Here is a 17,035-nt window from a genome sequence, read left to right on the forward strand (position 1 = left end):
CCCTCTCTCTCTGTGTCAAATAAATAAAATCTTTAAAAAAAATTAGAAAAATAGGAAATAACCATCTGTCTTTGAAGGAAAGACAAATAAGACCCTCTCCTTAATTGAAGGTATTCCCTCTCTTTCCCTTCCTATTTTTCTCCCTTAGGTCATAATTCATTTATATTTCTGTTTGACACTTGAAAGCTGTATTTGGTAAGATTATCTGTCACACATATCAAAATTACTAACTCCTCTAATTTGTCTTCATCCATGTGAGAACTCAGTTCTAAACCCCTGAAAGAGCAGTTTCTATTTCTTCTTTTTTGTGTGTAATGTTCTTAATTATAAGAGTGTAATTTCTTTCAGCAAAGTCGTAATTACTACTAAACTCATTGGTCTGTGCATGCCTAACTGTGCTCATATTATGACCAGCAATACTATGCTAGTGGAAGAACAACCCAAGTCTCCTGAGAAAATGTGGTCCAAAGACGAAGATTTTGAACAGAGAAGCTGTTTGGAGTGTGCTCAGAAGGCCACAGAACTTCGGTAAGAGTGTGGCATTCCATGCCTCAAGCCATATGAGCTGAAAAAGTAAGAGATTCTTATTTGTATCTTTACTCTGCCAGAGGAAAGGAGAATGCTTGGGATTCAATTCAGTCTTAAATTCAATCTGAGAAATAGATGTGGATTCCCATGTGGGTTAAGAAATGATGCCCCTAAAGAGAATGTTTATGTGTATTAGAAGATCTACTGTTTTATATCATAGAAGGAAAGCTTTTTTTTTAAAGATTTTGTTTATTTGAGAGAGAGAGAGAGAGAAAGAGCATGAGAAGGGTGAGGGTCAGAGGGAGAAGCAGACTCCCTGCCAAGCAGGGAACTCGATGAAGGACTCCATCCTGCGACTCCTAGATAATGATCCGAGCCAAAGGCAGTCACCTAGCCAACTAAGCCACCCAGGCGCCTAGAAGGAAAACTTTTTCATCCTCATCATCAGATAGGCATTCTAAGCACTCACTGAGCATCAGTTTTTAGAGAATATTTTTTAATAGTGACTTTATTTTTTAGAGAAGTTTTAGATTCACAGCAATACTGAGCAGAAAGTACAGAGACTTCCCATATACTGCTCATCCCCACACACCACACATTCTCAACATCCCATACCACAGTGGTATTTTTGTGACAGTGGCTGAACCCATACTGACACATCATTATCACCCAAAGTCCATAGCTTACCATGGGGTTCACTCCTGGTGTTGCACGTTCTGTGGGTTTGGACAGATGTATAAACATGTATCCACCATTGTAGTATCATAGAGAGTGGGTTCATTGCCCTAGACATCCTCTGTGCTCTGCCTTCTTATCCCTCTCTACCACCTTACCTCTGGCACCACTGATCTTTATGATTTTGCCTTGGCCGGAATGTCATATAGTTGGAAAAATACACTATACAGTCTTTTCAGATTGGCTTCTTTCACTTAGCAATATGCATTCAAGTTTCCTCCATGTCTTTTCATGGCTTGATAGCTCATTTCCCTTAGCAATGAATAACTTTCCATTGGATGTACCACAGTTCATCCATTCACCTACAAATGACGTTTTGATTACTTGCAACTTTTGGCCGTTATGAATGAAACTGTTGTAAATATTCGTGTTCAAACATAGTTTTCAATCTGGAGACCTTTTAAAACCAAGAAGACTAGAGGATTGGTGGGTGGAAGGGGTTGGTTAAATGGGTGATGGGTATTAAGGAGGGCACTTGTTGTGATGACTATGAATGTTGTATGTAAGGGAAGAATCACTAAATTCTGCACCTGAAACCAATATTACTCCGCATGTTACCTAACTGGAATTTAGATTAAAAATTGGGGGAAAAATAAAAGAAATTTTCTATTCCAAAAAAGACAATATTGAGAAAATAAATGATATGTGAGGTAATACAATATCAAACTACCACACAAAAATAATTAAATAAAATAAAAATCTCATGTATCTTATAATAATACAGATTATTTCATGTAAACAGATCCTGAAAATTAAAAAACAAACAAATCCACAGAAACCTGGACCCCACCCCAGAGATTCCTTTTCAATTATTTGGGGGTGGACTTCAAGCAGTATAGGTTGTAAAGATTTCCCCAGATGATTCTAATAAGCAGCTAAGACTGGGAATCACTGAGATAGAGCCTAATGAACCCAAATCCACCTCAATACTTAGAAATAATAAAGAAAATGTGGTCTCCTAGGTTGAGAAATAATAATCTTCCCCTGTGTTTCCGTCCATATCCATACCTTTCTGGTTTCTCTAAGGAGGATAGGACCCAGACTCAGCTGGACTTTATGAGGTTGAGAAATTGTGAACACCATAATTTTAAAAATTACTATTATGTTTTCTCATAACACAGACTTTAAGGTTGGTGGTGTCTCTGTTGAATCCCAGCTCTTATGAGGGGAAATGGGAGAGAGGAGATTATTTATTGGAGTGTACATTTGCTTCCTACTTCTGGTATGCTGTGGGTGAGATAGAAAGGCAAGAGGCGAGAGGAAGATACTCTTATTTGGTGCAGTATTGAGAGGGGAGATGTTTAATTCTGTCCATTCACAGAATGTCTTAACACTGTTTTCTTTCTTCAGAGCTTCCATTAAGGAGAATATAGAGCTGATTCGGCTTAAGAAGCTCTTACATGAAAGGAATACCTCATTGGTAGCAACAAAAGCACAGTTAACAGAAGTTCAAGAGGTGAGCTGCCAGGACAAGCCAGTGTGGGATGGCCTGGAATACCCTCAAATCTCAGACCTCTGGTGTCCTTGGTTGTTTGAGAAGCCCTGCTGGGCCCAATCAGGCATCCAGTTCCAGTGGGAACTGTCTGTTGCCAGTTTGGGGGGGGAAAGAGAGTATTATTTTCTCCATTGCATACATGGAAGACCACAACTAAGAGCAATTAAACTGTCACACAACTTATAGGGAATATTCAAATCCAAGTCTTGCAATTCCAAGTCCATTCTTCTTCCAATACTCCATTACCTCTCTTTTAGGAAGAAGGCTCAAGCTCTGCCTTCTAAGGTAGAATTAAGTGGGGTTAACCTGAACCAGAGTTAAGGTCCCAGCCAAGGGTCATACCAGAATGTAATTAAGGTGAGAAGCCAAGAGCAGGCCCAGGGGAAGGGAAGGAGACTAGTCTTTACTGAGGACTCTCCATGTGCTGGACTCTGTCCAGTTGCTTACAGTCATGATCTCATTTAAGCCTGACAACAGCCCTCAATGTAAGTACATTTAACGAATGAGGAAACTGAGACTCAAAGAAGTTAAGTAACCTGCGTAAGTCATAAAAATATTTATGTGCGCAAAGCAGGCTTTGAGTCCAGTTTTATCTGGCACCAAGGCTTATGATCTTTTCTCATTACCACATAAGAGAAACTCATATATGAATGGTGGAAATGGGGCATCAAGGGTCTAAGTGATAGATCAGCACCATTCTTTTATTGACTAAATATGTATGGAGTACCAGGAACTGCGCAAAGCACTGGGACACAAAGATTACAAAGTAAAACAGCTCCTACCTTCAAGGAACTCACCAGAGCAAGAGAACAAGATGTAAACAAATACAGCTATCCAAGCACAGGGTAGTGGCAGGAACACAAGAGACACGAGAACACAGAAGTCAGCTCTTCCAGAGAATGAGGTGCAGGATCCAGAAAGGGTTCATAAAGGAATATACTCATGAGCCAAATATTGGGATAATGAAAGATTAGCAGGTGTTAATAAGTGTGCAAGAGAGGGGAGGGTTTTCCAGGAGAGGAGAGGTATAAGCCAGGCCACAGAGGTGAAAAACATGAGGGACTGGATCATGGAAGCCTTATCAGGATTTTAGACTTTATCTATAGACAGTGGGAAGCTGTAGAAAGGTTTGAAACAAGTTGATAACATGATCAGTTTTTTCCCCAAAGAGATTACTTTGCCTTTTTTTTTTAAAGGCTTTTTATGATTTATTTGACAGAGAGAAACCACAAGTAGATGGAGAGGCAGGCAGAGAGAGAGAGGGAAGCAGACTCCCTGCCGAGCAAGAGCCGGATGCGGGACTCAATCCCAGGACCCCGAGATCATGACCCGAGCCGAAGGCAGCGGCCCAACCCACTGAGCCACCCAGGCGCCCCACTTTGCCTTTTTTTTTTTAATGTTTGAAGTTTTTTGAAATACATTTTAATAAAGAAATGGTACTTTAAAAAATAATGATTATATGGCACCTGGGTGGCGCAGTGGGTTAAGCCTCTGTCTTCGGCTCATGATCCCAGGGTTCTGGGATTGAGCCCCGCATCGGGCTCTCTGCTCAGCAGGGAGCCTGCTTCCTCCTCTCTCTGACTGCCTCTCTGCCTACATGTAATCTCTGTCTGTCAAATGAATGAATAAAATCTTTAAAAAAAATAATGATTAACTCTGGGGCACCTGGGTGACTCAGTCAGTTAAGTTTGCCTTCGGCTCAGGTCATGATCCCAGGGTCCTGGGATCAAGCCCCACATCGGGCTTCCTGCTCAGCAGGAGGCCTGCTTCTCCCTCTACCACTCTCCCTGCTTGTATTCCCCTTGCTGTCTCTTTCTCTGTCAAATAAATAAATAAAATCTTTTAAAAAAATAATGATTAACTCTGAGTAGTAGAGTTATAGAGGACTGATATAGCCTTTATATTTTTCTGAAATTTTCAACTTATTGAAAATCACAAAACCAGAAGGAAAGATCATCTGGCAGTGGAGTGAATAGTACAGGTTGGCTGATACACATAAAGTGATCAGGTAAAAGATGACTGCAGTGGTCCGAAAGAGACAGATGAGGGTCCCAACCAAGGCAGTGAGAGAGGCCCACAGAGAAAGGACTATATTGGGAACTTCCAGGAAGTAGAAGAATGGACTTCATCACCAAAAGGGTGGAGGAAAAGGGGAAATGAAAGATGATTTCTGGGTCTCTGCATGAGCAAGAAGATGATGGTGGTATGTTTCATTTGATTGGCTGCAGTAGCACTGCCCTGGTTACTTCTGTTCTAATGGGAGCAAAAGGCATCTTCACAAGGTCAACCACCAAACCTGTTTCAGAGAGAACTATGCACATGCTTTTATTCTTTTGACTTGGTTAATTTTGGTAGCACTTACAGAATGTGGAAACATGGGAAGGAAGATAATATAAAATTGTATGGACAAACAGCAACATTTGTAGGATTACATTTTTTTTAAAAACCCCATCTACTCCTTCATCACATTAAAGGAAAAAAGGAAGCAAGCCATTCTGAATCCTTACCCATGTTAGTTGTAGTGGTAGAGATGAGCTAAAATGGGGAGTAATCACCCACAATTGTTTAAAATGTACGTTTTACGATTTGTTTTTCTCCAACAGTTTGCCTTTTTAGTCATCCTTTCTCTTGATCCCTTAGCATTAAATGTAGTGGTCAGTAGCACAGACTTTGAGTCAGACAAGCTGAGGTAAAATACTGCCTCTGTCTCTTGATAGCACTGTGACTGAGCAAGTGACTTAACTCTCTGAGTTTTGTGTTTCATTTTTTTTAAAGATTTTATTTATTTATTTGACAGACAGAGATTACAAGTAGGCAAGAGAGGCAGGCAGGGAAGAGAGAGGAGGAAGCAGGCTCTCCGCGGAGCAGAGAGCCCGATGTGGGGCTCAATCCCAGGACCGTGGGATCGTGACCTGAGCCAAAAGCAGAGGCTTTAACCCACTGAGCCACCCAGGCACCCCTGGTGTCTCATTTTTAAGGTTTCAGTAATAACTATTTCTCAAATATGCTGTGAGAATTAAATGAGATAAAATATGTGAAATCATTAAAATGAGCATAATGTAACAGATAATGAAACACACAGTACTGCTCAGCCCATAATAGCTTTTGTAGTTAGTTTGATTAGTATTGCTTTTTCTTTCCTTTTTTTTTCCTTTTTTAACAATTTATTTATTTATTTGACAGAGAGTGCAAGCAAGGCAAGCAGAGGAGTAGCAGGCAGAGGGAGAGGGAGAAGCAGACTCCCAACTGAGCAGAGAGCCTGATGCAGGGCTCAATCCCAAGACCCTGAGTTCATAACTTAAGTGAAGGCAGATGTTTAACCCACTGAGCCACTCAGGTACCCCAAGTGTTGCCTTTTCTGTTTCTAAAACTGGAGAGAAAACTTTTCTTTTTAAAGATTTTATTTATTTCACAGAGAGAGACACAGCGAGAGAGGGAACACAAGCAAAGGAAGTGTAAGAGGGAGAAGCAGGTTTCCCTCTGAGCAGGGAGCCCAAAGTAGGGCTCGATCCCAGGACCCTGGGATCATGACCTGAACCAAAGGCAGATCCTTAACAACTGAGCCACCCAGGCGCTCCTGGAAAGAAAACTTCCTGAAGCATGCTGAGTAAAGGACTGCACCTACTCTGAAAATAAATATTTTTCTTGGATATTCCACCAAATGCAAAACAAATGTGAATAAATGGCCCTTCATGCTTTTTAAAAGAAATTGCATCATCTGTTATGTTCACAAACCTCCTGACAAGCTAGGGTAGGAAAAAGTAGCAGCAATTAGTAAACAAGTATACAAATTGACTTGATTTATGAGAATTTTTAAATATCTCTTAAACTAACCATTTAAACATTTGTATTACAGAGATAAATATCAAAACAAATATCAAGTTGATAAATCAGTGGAACAATATGTATTTCTTTCTTTCAGGCATACGAAACTCTGCTCCAGAAGGTACAGAAGATTCCCTGAATCTCTATTTCTTAGTCGTAAGAGGAATAAAACCCAATGAAATTAGTATTAATCTTTAAATACCATAACACCAGAATTTAGCCAAGTAAATCGAAGTTATTATGACCTAAAATTTCTATTAAGACAAATGTCCTATTACCATGATTAGAAGATATTTATTGTGGCATTTTCATTCAGCTGAAATCTCAGGTCTGAAATACATGGCATAGTATTTTTCAGCCTATTCCTAGAGAGAATTATATAGTATTTGTTCAGAAATTCCTAGGAGTATTCCTCTAGCATGTATGAGGTGATGAAATATAACAAATTATTGCATACCTTCTCTGATGTTCTTAAATGTTCAGCACCATTCACTCCTGTGAGTGGGGTGCAGGTGAAGCCAGGTGAATGACCATGATTAAAAGTTACTAAGTCAGAGTTCCCAGCATGAACAGCCACAGCTATTCCTCGCCAGAGATGTTCACCAGAAAAAATGCATACTTAACTTCTTGAGTGAACATGTCACTTTGTTAGGTGCAAAGGGAAGAGTGTATCACCCTATGAAACGTTCAGATAGCTTAGAACACAAAGGCAGCTACGAAAAGTTCACTTCACTTAGAGCCAGTGTTCAATTTGGACCTTGGGAAAATTTATGCTCCAGCTATGCATCATAGTTTCCTGGAGTGGAAAATCCTCACTAACAGGGAAACAATTATTCCTGAGAAATACTAGAGTGATAGACAACGCCAATCTACAGTGCAAAGGCACTGTGCTATTAATCAAAGTCATTCTTCTTGAGATCCACTAGGGAATGCTAGAGTTGCTGGTATCTTGAGACCATTTTTGCTGAATGATATGACCATTCCCAGAGCAACTTTCCTTTTGCCCCAGAATCAGGGAATCCTGAGTACAGCCCATGATGCCCTCCTTGGGCAAGTGAATGAGCTCAGGGCAGAACTGAAGGAGCAGAGCAAGAAGGCTGTGAGCTTCAAGAGCCAATTGGAAGATGTGTCCATCCTGCAGATAACACTGAAGGAGGTAAATAACAATACTAATTGAAAGGTGGCATCCATTATAAGTTACAATCCAATTTCATAGGTGTTAAAAAGTGTATTTTACCAACACTATGGCTATTTCATTTTTTCAAGTGAGAAAAATGAGGCTCCAGGTGGCTAAGTAATTTGCTCAAGATTACACCATTAGGGGGAAAACGGGTTTATAGTTGTGTCTGTTCTCCAAAGTTTTTGCTGTATTATAATGTTCTGCTGCTGCTTTAACAGTAGAAACCCAGACACCTTGAAAATGTGCTTCAGAGAATCCTCATTATTTCCAATAAAATTTCTATCACAGCAGTTGCTTCAACTCTTACTAGTTGAATGGCTCCTCATAGACGTGAGACATGAACATAGAAAGCTTCCTATCCAAGCCCCACTCTGCTACAGAAAGGGGAGACATTTTCAAGTGATAGTGTTACAATTTTATCTCAGGCACTCTATTGTGATTCTTAGTTTCAGGAGAGAGTTGAAGATTTGGAAAAAGAACGAAACCTGCTGAATGACAATTATGAAAAACTCTTAGAAAAGTGAGTACCAAGTTTGGGTCCCAGAGCACTATTTGTTATAAAAGACAATTATAGAAAAGTGCCCTCACATTCTAAAATAATGTCTAGTGTGGGTAAGGGAATGCTGGTACTCAATACTGTTAGTGGGAATATAAAGTGGCACAGTCTATTTGGAAGGGAATTCAGTGCTATCTATAGAAATGTGAAACATGCATAAACATGTATTTGCAAAAATAATGTATGATAAGAATGTTAATTACTACATTGTTACTAATAGTAAAAAAAAAAGTGGAAACATCCAAATTTCCTTTGATAGGTATTGATTAAATAAATAATGTTGCATCCCCACATTAAATACTATGATAGTGTTAAAAATGAGGTAGACTTATATGTCTAAGATAGATTATTAAAAGAAAAGTTGTAACAGAATATATTAACTCTGACTTAGTTTATGGGGGATTTGTGTGTGTGTGTGTGTGTGAGAGAGAGAGAGAGAGAGAGAGAGAGAATCAGCAAACCCCTCATGAGATGAAAGGATTAGAGTAGGGTGAAGAGGCACTTTCACTTTTACTTTACTTTTACTTTTACTTCTGTATCTTTTTAATTTTTTCACAACAAGCATATATTAATTTATTAATTTTGCAATTTAAAATACCTGGAAGTTGGGGCACCTGGGTGGCTCTGTTGGTTAAGCATCTGCCTGTGGTTTAGGTCATGATCCCACGGTTTTGGGATTGAGCCCTGTGTTAAGCTCTCTGCTCACTGGGGAGCCTGCTTCTTTCTCGCCCTCTGCCTGCCACTCCCCGTTTGTGCTTTGTGCTCTCTCTATCTATGTCAGATAAATAAATAAATAAAATCTTTAAAAATAAATACCTGGAAGTTTAGGGGCACCTAGGTGGTACAGTTGGTTATCTACTTGGTTATCTTGTCTCATGATCTCAGGGTCATGAGATTGAGCCCCACATCAGGCTCCAAGCTCAGCCCAAAGTCTGCTAAAGACTCTGTCTCCCTCTCTCTCTGTCCTCCCCAGCCCCTCTCAAATAAATAAATCTTTTTCTTAAAAAAAATTTATGTATTTATTTGACAGAGAAAGAAATCACAAGTAGGCAGAGCAGCAGGCAGGGAGGGGGGAGGAAGCAGGCTCCCTGCTGAGCCAAGAGACTGATGTGGAGCTTAATCCCAGGACCCTGAGACCACTACTCGAGCTGAAGCCAGAGGCTTAACCCACCAAGCCACCCAGATGCCCCTTTAAATCTTTAAAAATAAAATAACATAAAATACCTGGAAGTTTAAAAAATAGTTAAACGTGGCCTTCTGACTCAGTTAAAGGCAGTAGGAGATAGATTTGGGAGATTGGTATGGGAGCCTTCTGGGAATATCTGATGCTCTTCAACCCAGAGAAACGAAGTGGTGTAGGGATTATCCACTTTGAAGACTCTGTGTAACAAAACATTACTATTAGCTTCTTCACTTAATCACTCAGAATGTTTTCTGCTTGGATCATCATGTAATATATGGCTAGGAAGTGCCAAGAACTTTTTTTTTAAGTGGGCTACACATCCACCGTGGGGCCCATTGTAGGGCTCAAACTCATGACACTGGGGAGATCAAGAGTTGAAGACTTAATAGACTGAGCCACCCAGGCTCTCTGAGAACTCTTACTACTAGCTGAAGCAAGTTGTTTTTATTTTTTTATTTTTTAAGATTTGATTTGTCAGAGAAAGAGATTGAGAGAGTGAGCAAGCACAAGCAGGGAGAGCAACAAGCAGAGGGAGAAGCAGACTCCCTGCTTGGCAGGGAGCCCAATGTGGGACTCGATCCCAGGAGCCTGGGACCATGACCTGAGCTGAAGGCAGATGCTTTAACCAACTGAGCCACTCAGGTGCCCAGCAAGTTGTTTTTAGACCACATTTATTCAAATGAAAAATAGGAAAAGACCTCTGCGGAAATAATAGCTTGATTATCAATGTCACTTCACTTACGTAAATTATCAAAGACAGATTGTGTGTGTTTTACACTCAAAATGGGCCGGCTCTGACATCTAGTTACAGTGCTGTGTGGGGGTACAGCCATTGAAAAGGTTAGTTCCTGCCCTTCAGTGTAGTAATCTATAATCTAGTTCAAAGGCAAGTATTCTCTAAACCAGCCATTGGTGAAGGTATATAGAAGAATAGAGTAGGGAAAAGAGTAGTATTTTGTTCCTCATTTCTCTGAAAGTTTTTTTGTTTTTTTTTTTGTTTTTTTTTTTTTTTTTAGAATTTATCCATTTATTTGACAGAGAGAAATCACAAGTAGATGGAGAGGCAGGCAGAGAGAGAGAGAGGGAAGCAGGCTCCCCGCTGAGTAGAGAGCCCAATGCGGGACTCGATCCCAGGACCCCGAGATCATGACCTGAGCCGAAGGCAGCGGCTTAACCCACTGAGCCACCCAGGCGCCCCTCTCTGAAAGTTTAAGTAACCTCTGCACCCAGCATGGGGCTTGAACTTACAACCCCTCAATCAAGAGTCATGTGCTCTTCCGGGTGATCCAGCCAGGTGCCCCTGTTCCTCGTTTTTAATTCAGCAGGCCCGAGAATGTCTTGGTACACAGTACCTGAAGAAAACCCTCATGCTGGAGAAGTTCCTTGGGAGATAGATGGGATTTGGGTTGTTTGCTCAGTGGGATATCTGAGACCCAAACAGAAGTGATACTAAAGAACTCCTCAATAGGGCCCAAAAGTTCCAAGGCAGTTGGTAAATGACAGTTACAGAGAAAGCGGGGACAGAAAAACATGTAGGGGAATGAATGATGCGCTAGGCCCAGGAGATGCTGAAACTGTGTAATAAAGCCATCATATCACATACCTTTGAGTATTTATCTGACAGCTCTCTCCTCGCTCCTTACTTGCTTCCCATTTTCAGCATGTTGGACAGCAGTAATCAGCCTCACTGGAGCACTGAGCTCGCTGGAGAACAGCTACAGCAGAAAGTCTGTCAGTTGCAGGACCAGCTGGACGCTGAGCTGGAGGAGAAGAGAAAAGTCTTACTTCAGCTGTCCAGAGAGAAAGGTAGGTCATGCTGTGAAGACCTTTTCTCAAGTGAGGCATCTTCTACGTCTGGTGTGGGAGAAGGGAACTTGGGTCAGCATTTCTCCAATCCCCTCACCTGATCCTGTTTTTGTGTGGATCAGGGATAACTAGAATAAGAACATTGGCAATCAGATCAGATTTAAATCAAGAAAGCATGACATCTACCTCACATGCAGAGGTTTTTATATGTAAAGTTTTCATTTGAGAGGATGACTACTCTTAATTTTATTGTTTTTATTTATTTACTTGCTTTCTAAGAGAGAGAGAGAGTGAGAGAGAGCGAGCGCCAGGACAGAGGGGGAGGGAGAGAGAGAATCTTAAGCAGGCTTTGTGCCCAGCACAGAGCCTGAAGCTGGGCTCGATCTCACGACTCTGAGGTCTTGACCTGAGCCAAAATCAAGATTAGAATGGGTGCTCAACCAACTGAGCCACCCAGGTGCTCCTTAGATGTATTGTTTTTAGACATTCACTTTATTTATGACAGTGCCTTTTATTCTTACTAATTATTTTAGAGGTGAGTGGGAATCTTGCTTTTTGATTTATTTTGTTTTAACACCTGTTGTCTCAAACTGCAAAGCAAATTACTGCTCCTGGTTACCATTTCCATTTCCCCCATCTTAACTCTGAGATCATGGTAGATAGTTATGCTGAAGATTTTTAAATACTGTCAAAGAGACCTTTGTCTTACTTCTTTTTGCTAGGCTGGACCTTGATATCTAGTCATATCAAAGTTAGGTTTCATTAGATTCTAGTATATTCGCATGGAAGAGTGAAAGAAAAGAAATATGACATCAAGAAAAATAGAGATAGGAACCATAAAGGGATAAAACCCAGAAGCACATGCTAAGGACCTTGTAGTATGTATGAGATACAAGTGAAGTATTGTAAAGACCTTGGGATAATCTAAACTACCCCCTCTAATGCATGCTAATGAAGTGATCACACTAAACAATGATCACCTTCCTTCCCTGAAACACCCATACTCATCCACCCAAACACATGCATGCAGATATGCCCAAATGCCCATTCTCCCTCCTCCAGGTCAGGGTGGGAGTGAGAGAGGTGCCACAGGAAGCCAGTAGCATGGAGTCAGAATGGAGCTGGGGAGGAGTTGGAGAGATAACGGTTTGGCTGGTACTAGCAAAAAGTTTGCACTGTAGGGTCACCTGGGTGGCTCATTCAGTTAAGCATCTGTGTTTGGCTCAGGTCATGTTCTCAGGGTCTTAGATCAAGCCCTGGGTCAGGCTCTCTGCTTAGTGGGGGAGTCTGCTTCTCCCTTCCCTTCTTCCTCTCTTCCCCACCTCATTCTCTCTCTCGCTCTCTCAAATAAGTTAATAAATGAACTGTTTAAAAAAAGAAAAAAGAAAGAAAAGAAATTTCACATTGTAGAACTGCATGCCTGAATCAGTTGGTAGAGTATGCAAATCTTAATCTTACAGTTGTGAGTTCAAGCCCCACACTGGGTGTGGCGCCTACTTAAAATTAAAAAAAAAAAAAAAAAAGTTTCACTAACCCAGTGAAGTGGCTTTGTTTGCTGCTGCTGGTGGTTTTGGTGTGTTGTTTTTCTTTACAGTTCTGCAGGTGTTTTATGTTTTGTTTTTGGAGTCCAGTGTCAGCTCAGTTTTCTGGGTCAATAAAGCTGGAACCCCTTTGTAGAAATAAGATGGAATTGGCTTCTCTAAAGGTAAATTTATAAAATAAATTAAACATGAGTGGGAAATTTAATTTGCACTTGGTCCAGCTTTAAGCGTGATTACTGCAAGTACAGAGTTTCAACTTTCTGGATGGATTTTTCTCCTCCAGCTCAAAACAGGGATCTGCAGCTTGAAGTCACCAATCTGCTTCAGAAGCATAAGCAGGAAGTAGAGATCCTCCAAAATAAAGAGACAATTTCTCAGTCTCCTGACAGGCAATCTGAATCAGCCACTCACCCAGCTCTATTCCAAGAGACCACTCCAACAGAGGTAAGAGCCTGTCTAATCAAGTAAGTCCCTAAACAGAGGGATCCCCTTTATAGTGGGATCTCTGGCAAATATCCCTGGAAGAGATGATGCTTGAGGGCAGTCTTCGGAAGGCTGTGAGATAGCTTCATGAGCTCCACACGTTTTTGCCACCCTTTACCGCTCACAGCATTTAGAATGCTTTTTCAGACGAGGACTTGAAATGATCTGCTGAAGAGCAAACTGCCATTAGAGGCTATGTAACTTATTGGGACTACTGAACATGAGCAACTAGGGGAGAAAGCCCTTGTGAAGGGACACAGCCCCCTCTTACTCCTGCTGCTGGTATTTTATTATCACCGACAACTGCTTTGAGAATAGTTATTCCCATGCCTCTCATATTTCTACTCCCTTTTACCCATGCTTTTCTCACGATAGCCCTGTGAACCAAAAAACCAAGAAGAAAAGAAACTGTCCCAGATGTTAAGTGAGTTGCAGGTATCGCATGCGGAGACCGTGCTGGAACTAGAAAAGACCAGAGACATGCTCATTCTGCAGCGCAAAATCAACGTGTGCTATCAGGTGCAAGAAAAGGTGGTACAGGAAGGGGGTAGATAAATGGGTACTTGGGGACCACTTCCATGCTGGGAATGAGGTGAGGCCCGAGTTTCCAGGGCTGTTGCGAGGCGGTATGCTGCCATGTGCAACACAGAATGTGCCGTCGTCTTTTGAGGCACTTGAGGACTCGTGCTTGCCCATGGCGCCTTGGCAGTAGAAGCCGGTGAAGGGGCCAGCTAATGAAAATGGCAGGTATGACTCTTCTGGGTTCCAGTTTCCCCAGAATCAGGAAACTACTATCCTATGGCACCAATAGCACAAATGGTCCAGGAGAAGTATGTGGTGACCCCAGGATTTTTTCTAGTGGTTCAATTTGTCCTGTTAATGAGATAGTGGAGTCTCCCTTTACCCGAACAAGTGCCACCTTTTTATCTGGGCCCTTTGGTGCTGGGCCACTTGGATAGAAAGTTCAGACGTCATTTTGTTTCAGGAGGAACTGGAGGCGATGATGACAAAAGCCGATAATGAAAATAAAGATCACAGAGAAAAAATGGAGAGGTTGAATCAACTGCTAGACCTCAAGAACAATCGTATCAATCAGCTGGAAGGTATTTTGAGAAGCCATGGCCTCCCGCTATCCGGCAAGTCTTAGTCCTTTGTTCGCATCTTGGACCCGTCATATAGCTAATGCCTGTGCTGCTTCTGTGCACCTGCCTGGAAGGCGGCCCTTTGCGTCTCGGCATAAGACGTTTCCCTCCTGTTCTTTGTCCTGCCGTCTTTGGTGTTTTCAGACATGGTTAACGGCTTCTTTTCCTCTTTCGTGTCAGCGTCTTCCTCTGATTCCTCTGGAGAGTTTCAATAGGGTCTAGCAATTGCTGAATCTGTTTTGAGAGTGGAGAGCATATCACTGTCAGCTCCCAGGGTGGTATAACACACTCCCTCTCTCAAGATTTTTTCCTCAACCCAGGCCAATATAGAGCTTTATCATTCGTCTTTCATCATTCTTTTCTGTGGCTTGTCTCTAAAAGTCTCTGAATTCTTTGTTGCAGTTTGAGGATATTGACGTGACAGGGCAGCTGGCCGGACACTTACGCAAATTTCAAAGTGTGGTACTTCCTTCATTTAGTAGAGTCACTGTTGACCAGGAGCTGGTCTCAGTCTCACCTGTCAAGAATACTGGCTTTGTTATTAGACTCAATTTTCAGAGACCTGACTCACACTAACCAAATTCACCAAAGATCGATATTTAAATCAGAATGTTCATTTATTATTTTATAATAGTGGTTATTTCATTGCTGCCATGAGAATATCTAGAACTACTGTTCAGGGCAGCCCTCTCTCTGGAAAGCAGAATCAGGAAGCAGCTCACTTTGTGAGCGTGGAACTAGAGTAAATGGAGATGGGTCATGCTGGGTCATGATTTATCCATTCCAGGGCGAGTCTGTTAAAAAGTCACTGCCATGAGGGACACCTGGGTAGCTCAGTCAGTTAAGCGGCTGCCTTCAGCTCGGGTCATGATCCCAGGATCCTGGGATCGGGTCCCACATTGGGCTCCCTGGTCAGTGGAGAGACGGCTTCTCCCTCTCCCTCTGCCTGCCACTCCGCCTACTTGTGCTCTCTCTCTGTCAAATAAATAAATAAAATCTTAAAAAAAAAAAAGTCACTGCCATGTAACAAAGGAAATCCTCCCTTGGATTGAAATTCTCATGTCTTTCACATTCAGGGTCTTTCTCCTGGGACAGTGCAGGATAAATACTCTTTATCTACATCTGAAGACTCGTTTGCTTTAACTTATAGTTCTTTCATTCCTGGTAAGATCTAAGAGTTTTTCATATGTTTACCAGTTATTTTATTGTGTCTTTTGAGGATTGCCTGTTTCTGTCCTTTACCTGTTTCTTGATAGCATTTTATTCATTTGTAGAATTTCCTTATATGCTAAAATTATTAGCCTTGGGTCACGTACTGCAAAACTTTAAGTCTAGTTTAGTTATGTTAAGAACATCAGTTAAGAAACCATTAATCTAATCTTTGTGTTCCATTTATTTTGGGCAGGAAAACATTCTGATGTATTCAGAATAGTAGTATTCAGTAGTATTTTTATTCTACTACATTAACTCTTAATATAGGAATTTCATCATTGACACATTGTGATGATTCAGATACTCCCCACTTTGAAGCAGAGTATATATCAGAGTTTCTGACTGGTGGATATGGGAGGTAATGCACAGATTTGGTAGACTGCCTTACATATCTTTTCATCCCTTTGCCAATATTTTCAACCTATTTCCAGGAAGTTTCCTCTCCAACTTTTTACTCCATTACTCTTTACTTAAGTGGATTTTTTTCTTTTCTTTTTTTGACCACCTTATGTTGGAACCAAATTCTTTTTTTTTTCTTTTCTTTTTTTTTTTAAATTTTATTTATTTGACAGACAGAGATCACAAGTAGGCAGAGAGGCAGGCAGAGAGAGAGGAGGAAGCAGGCTCCCTGCTGAGCAGAGAGCCCAATGCGGGGCTCGATCCCAGGACCCTGGGATCATGACCTGAGCCAAAAGCAGAGGCTTTAACCCACTGAGCCATCCAGGCGCCCCTGGAACCAAATTCTTAAGAGAATGAAGATTCTTTTTTTTTTTTTTTTTTTAAGATTTTTATGTGTTTATTTGACAGAGATCACAAGGAGACAGAGAGGCAGGCAGAGAGAGACAGGGAGGCAGGTTCCCTACTGAGCAGAGAGCCCAATGTGGGGCTCCATCCCAGGACCCCAGGATCATGACCTGAGCTGAAGGCAGAGGGTTTAACACACTGAGCCACCCAGGCACCCCCAGAATGAAGATTCTTGTGACTGCTCTGGCTAGCAGGGAAATCATTTCTTGGTAGAGCCCAATGTCATGTAGGAGGCACTATGACTATAACTTGGTATTCTCTTGATCACTCACATCCCAGATTTTTGGAATTACTCCTATTTTGTGTTTCTGGTGCTTCTCTGTTGGAATTAACAATTCATAGAACCTTGATGTTAGATAAAACAATGACATGTAGATGAAAGTGTGCCTCCAGTGTTTTCCTGAACTTAGCATTTACTTTCCAATCATTCATTTTGTACCTTATCTCTAAAGCAGGGCATGAGTTAGTTGACCGTCAGAATTCAAAGCTCCTGGTTGCCATTCTTTTGCTTTTCCTTTTGAATTACATGGTGTCTCAAAATCATC

General features: G+C 41.3%; 1 protein-coding gene across 5 annotated transcripts in view; it reads left to right on the forward strand.

The window, feature by feature from the left end:
- Positions 1 to 11,067: 11,067 nt before the first annotated feature.
- Positions 11,068 to 17,035, forward strand: part of RPGRIP1 (RPGR interacting protein 1) — a 39,254-nt gene continuing 33,286 nt past the window's right edge. For 4 of the 5 annotated variants that reach the window (XM_044232073.1, XM_044232074.1, XM_044232076.1 and 1 more), the window contains exons 1-4: positions 11,068 to 11,308; positions 13,133 to 13,293; positions 13,708 to 13,851; positions 14,318 to 14,468. In XM_044232073.1, the coding sequence (XP_044088008.1) occupies positions 11,068 to 11,308; positions 13,133 to 13,293; positions 13,708 to 13,851; positions 14,318 to 14,468 (697 nt within the window). Of the gene's footprint in view, positions 11,309 to 13,132; positions 13,294 to 13,707; positions 13,852 to 14,317; positions 14,469 to 17,035 lie in introns of those variants that run through there. The other variant, XM_044232077.1, reaches the window with a different exon arrangement.

This window comes from Neovison vison, chromosome 13 (assembly GCF_020171115.1).
Source record: "Neovison vison isolate M4711 chromosome 13, ASM_NN_V1, whole genome shotgun sequence".
NCBI lineage: Eukaryota > Metazoa > Chordata > Mammalia > Carnivora > Mustelidae > Neogale > Neogale vison.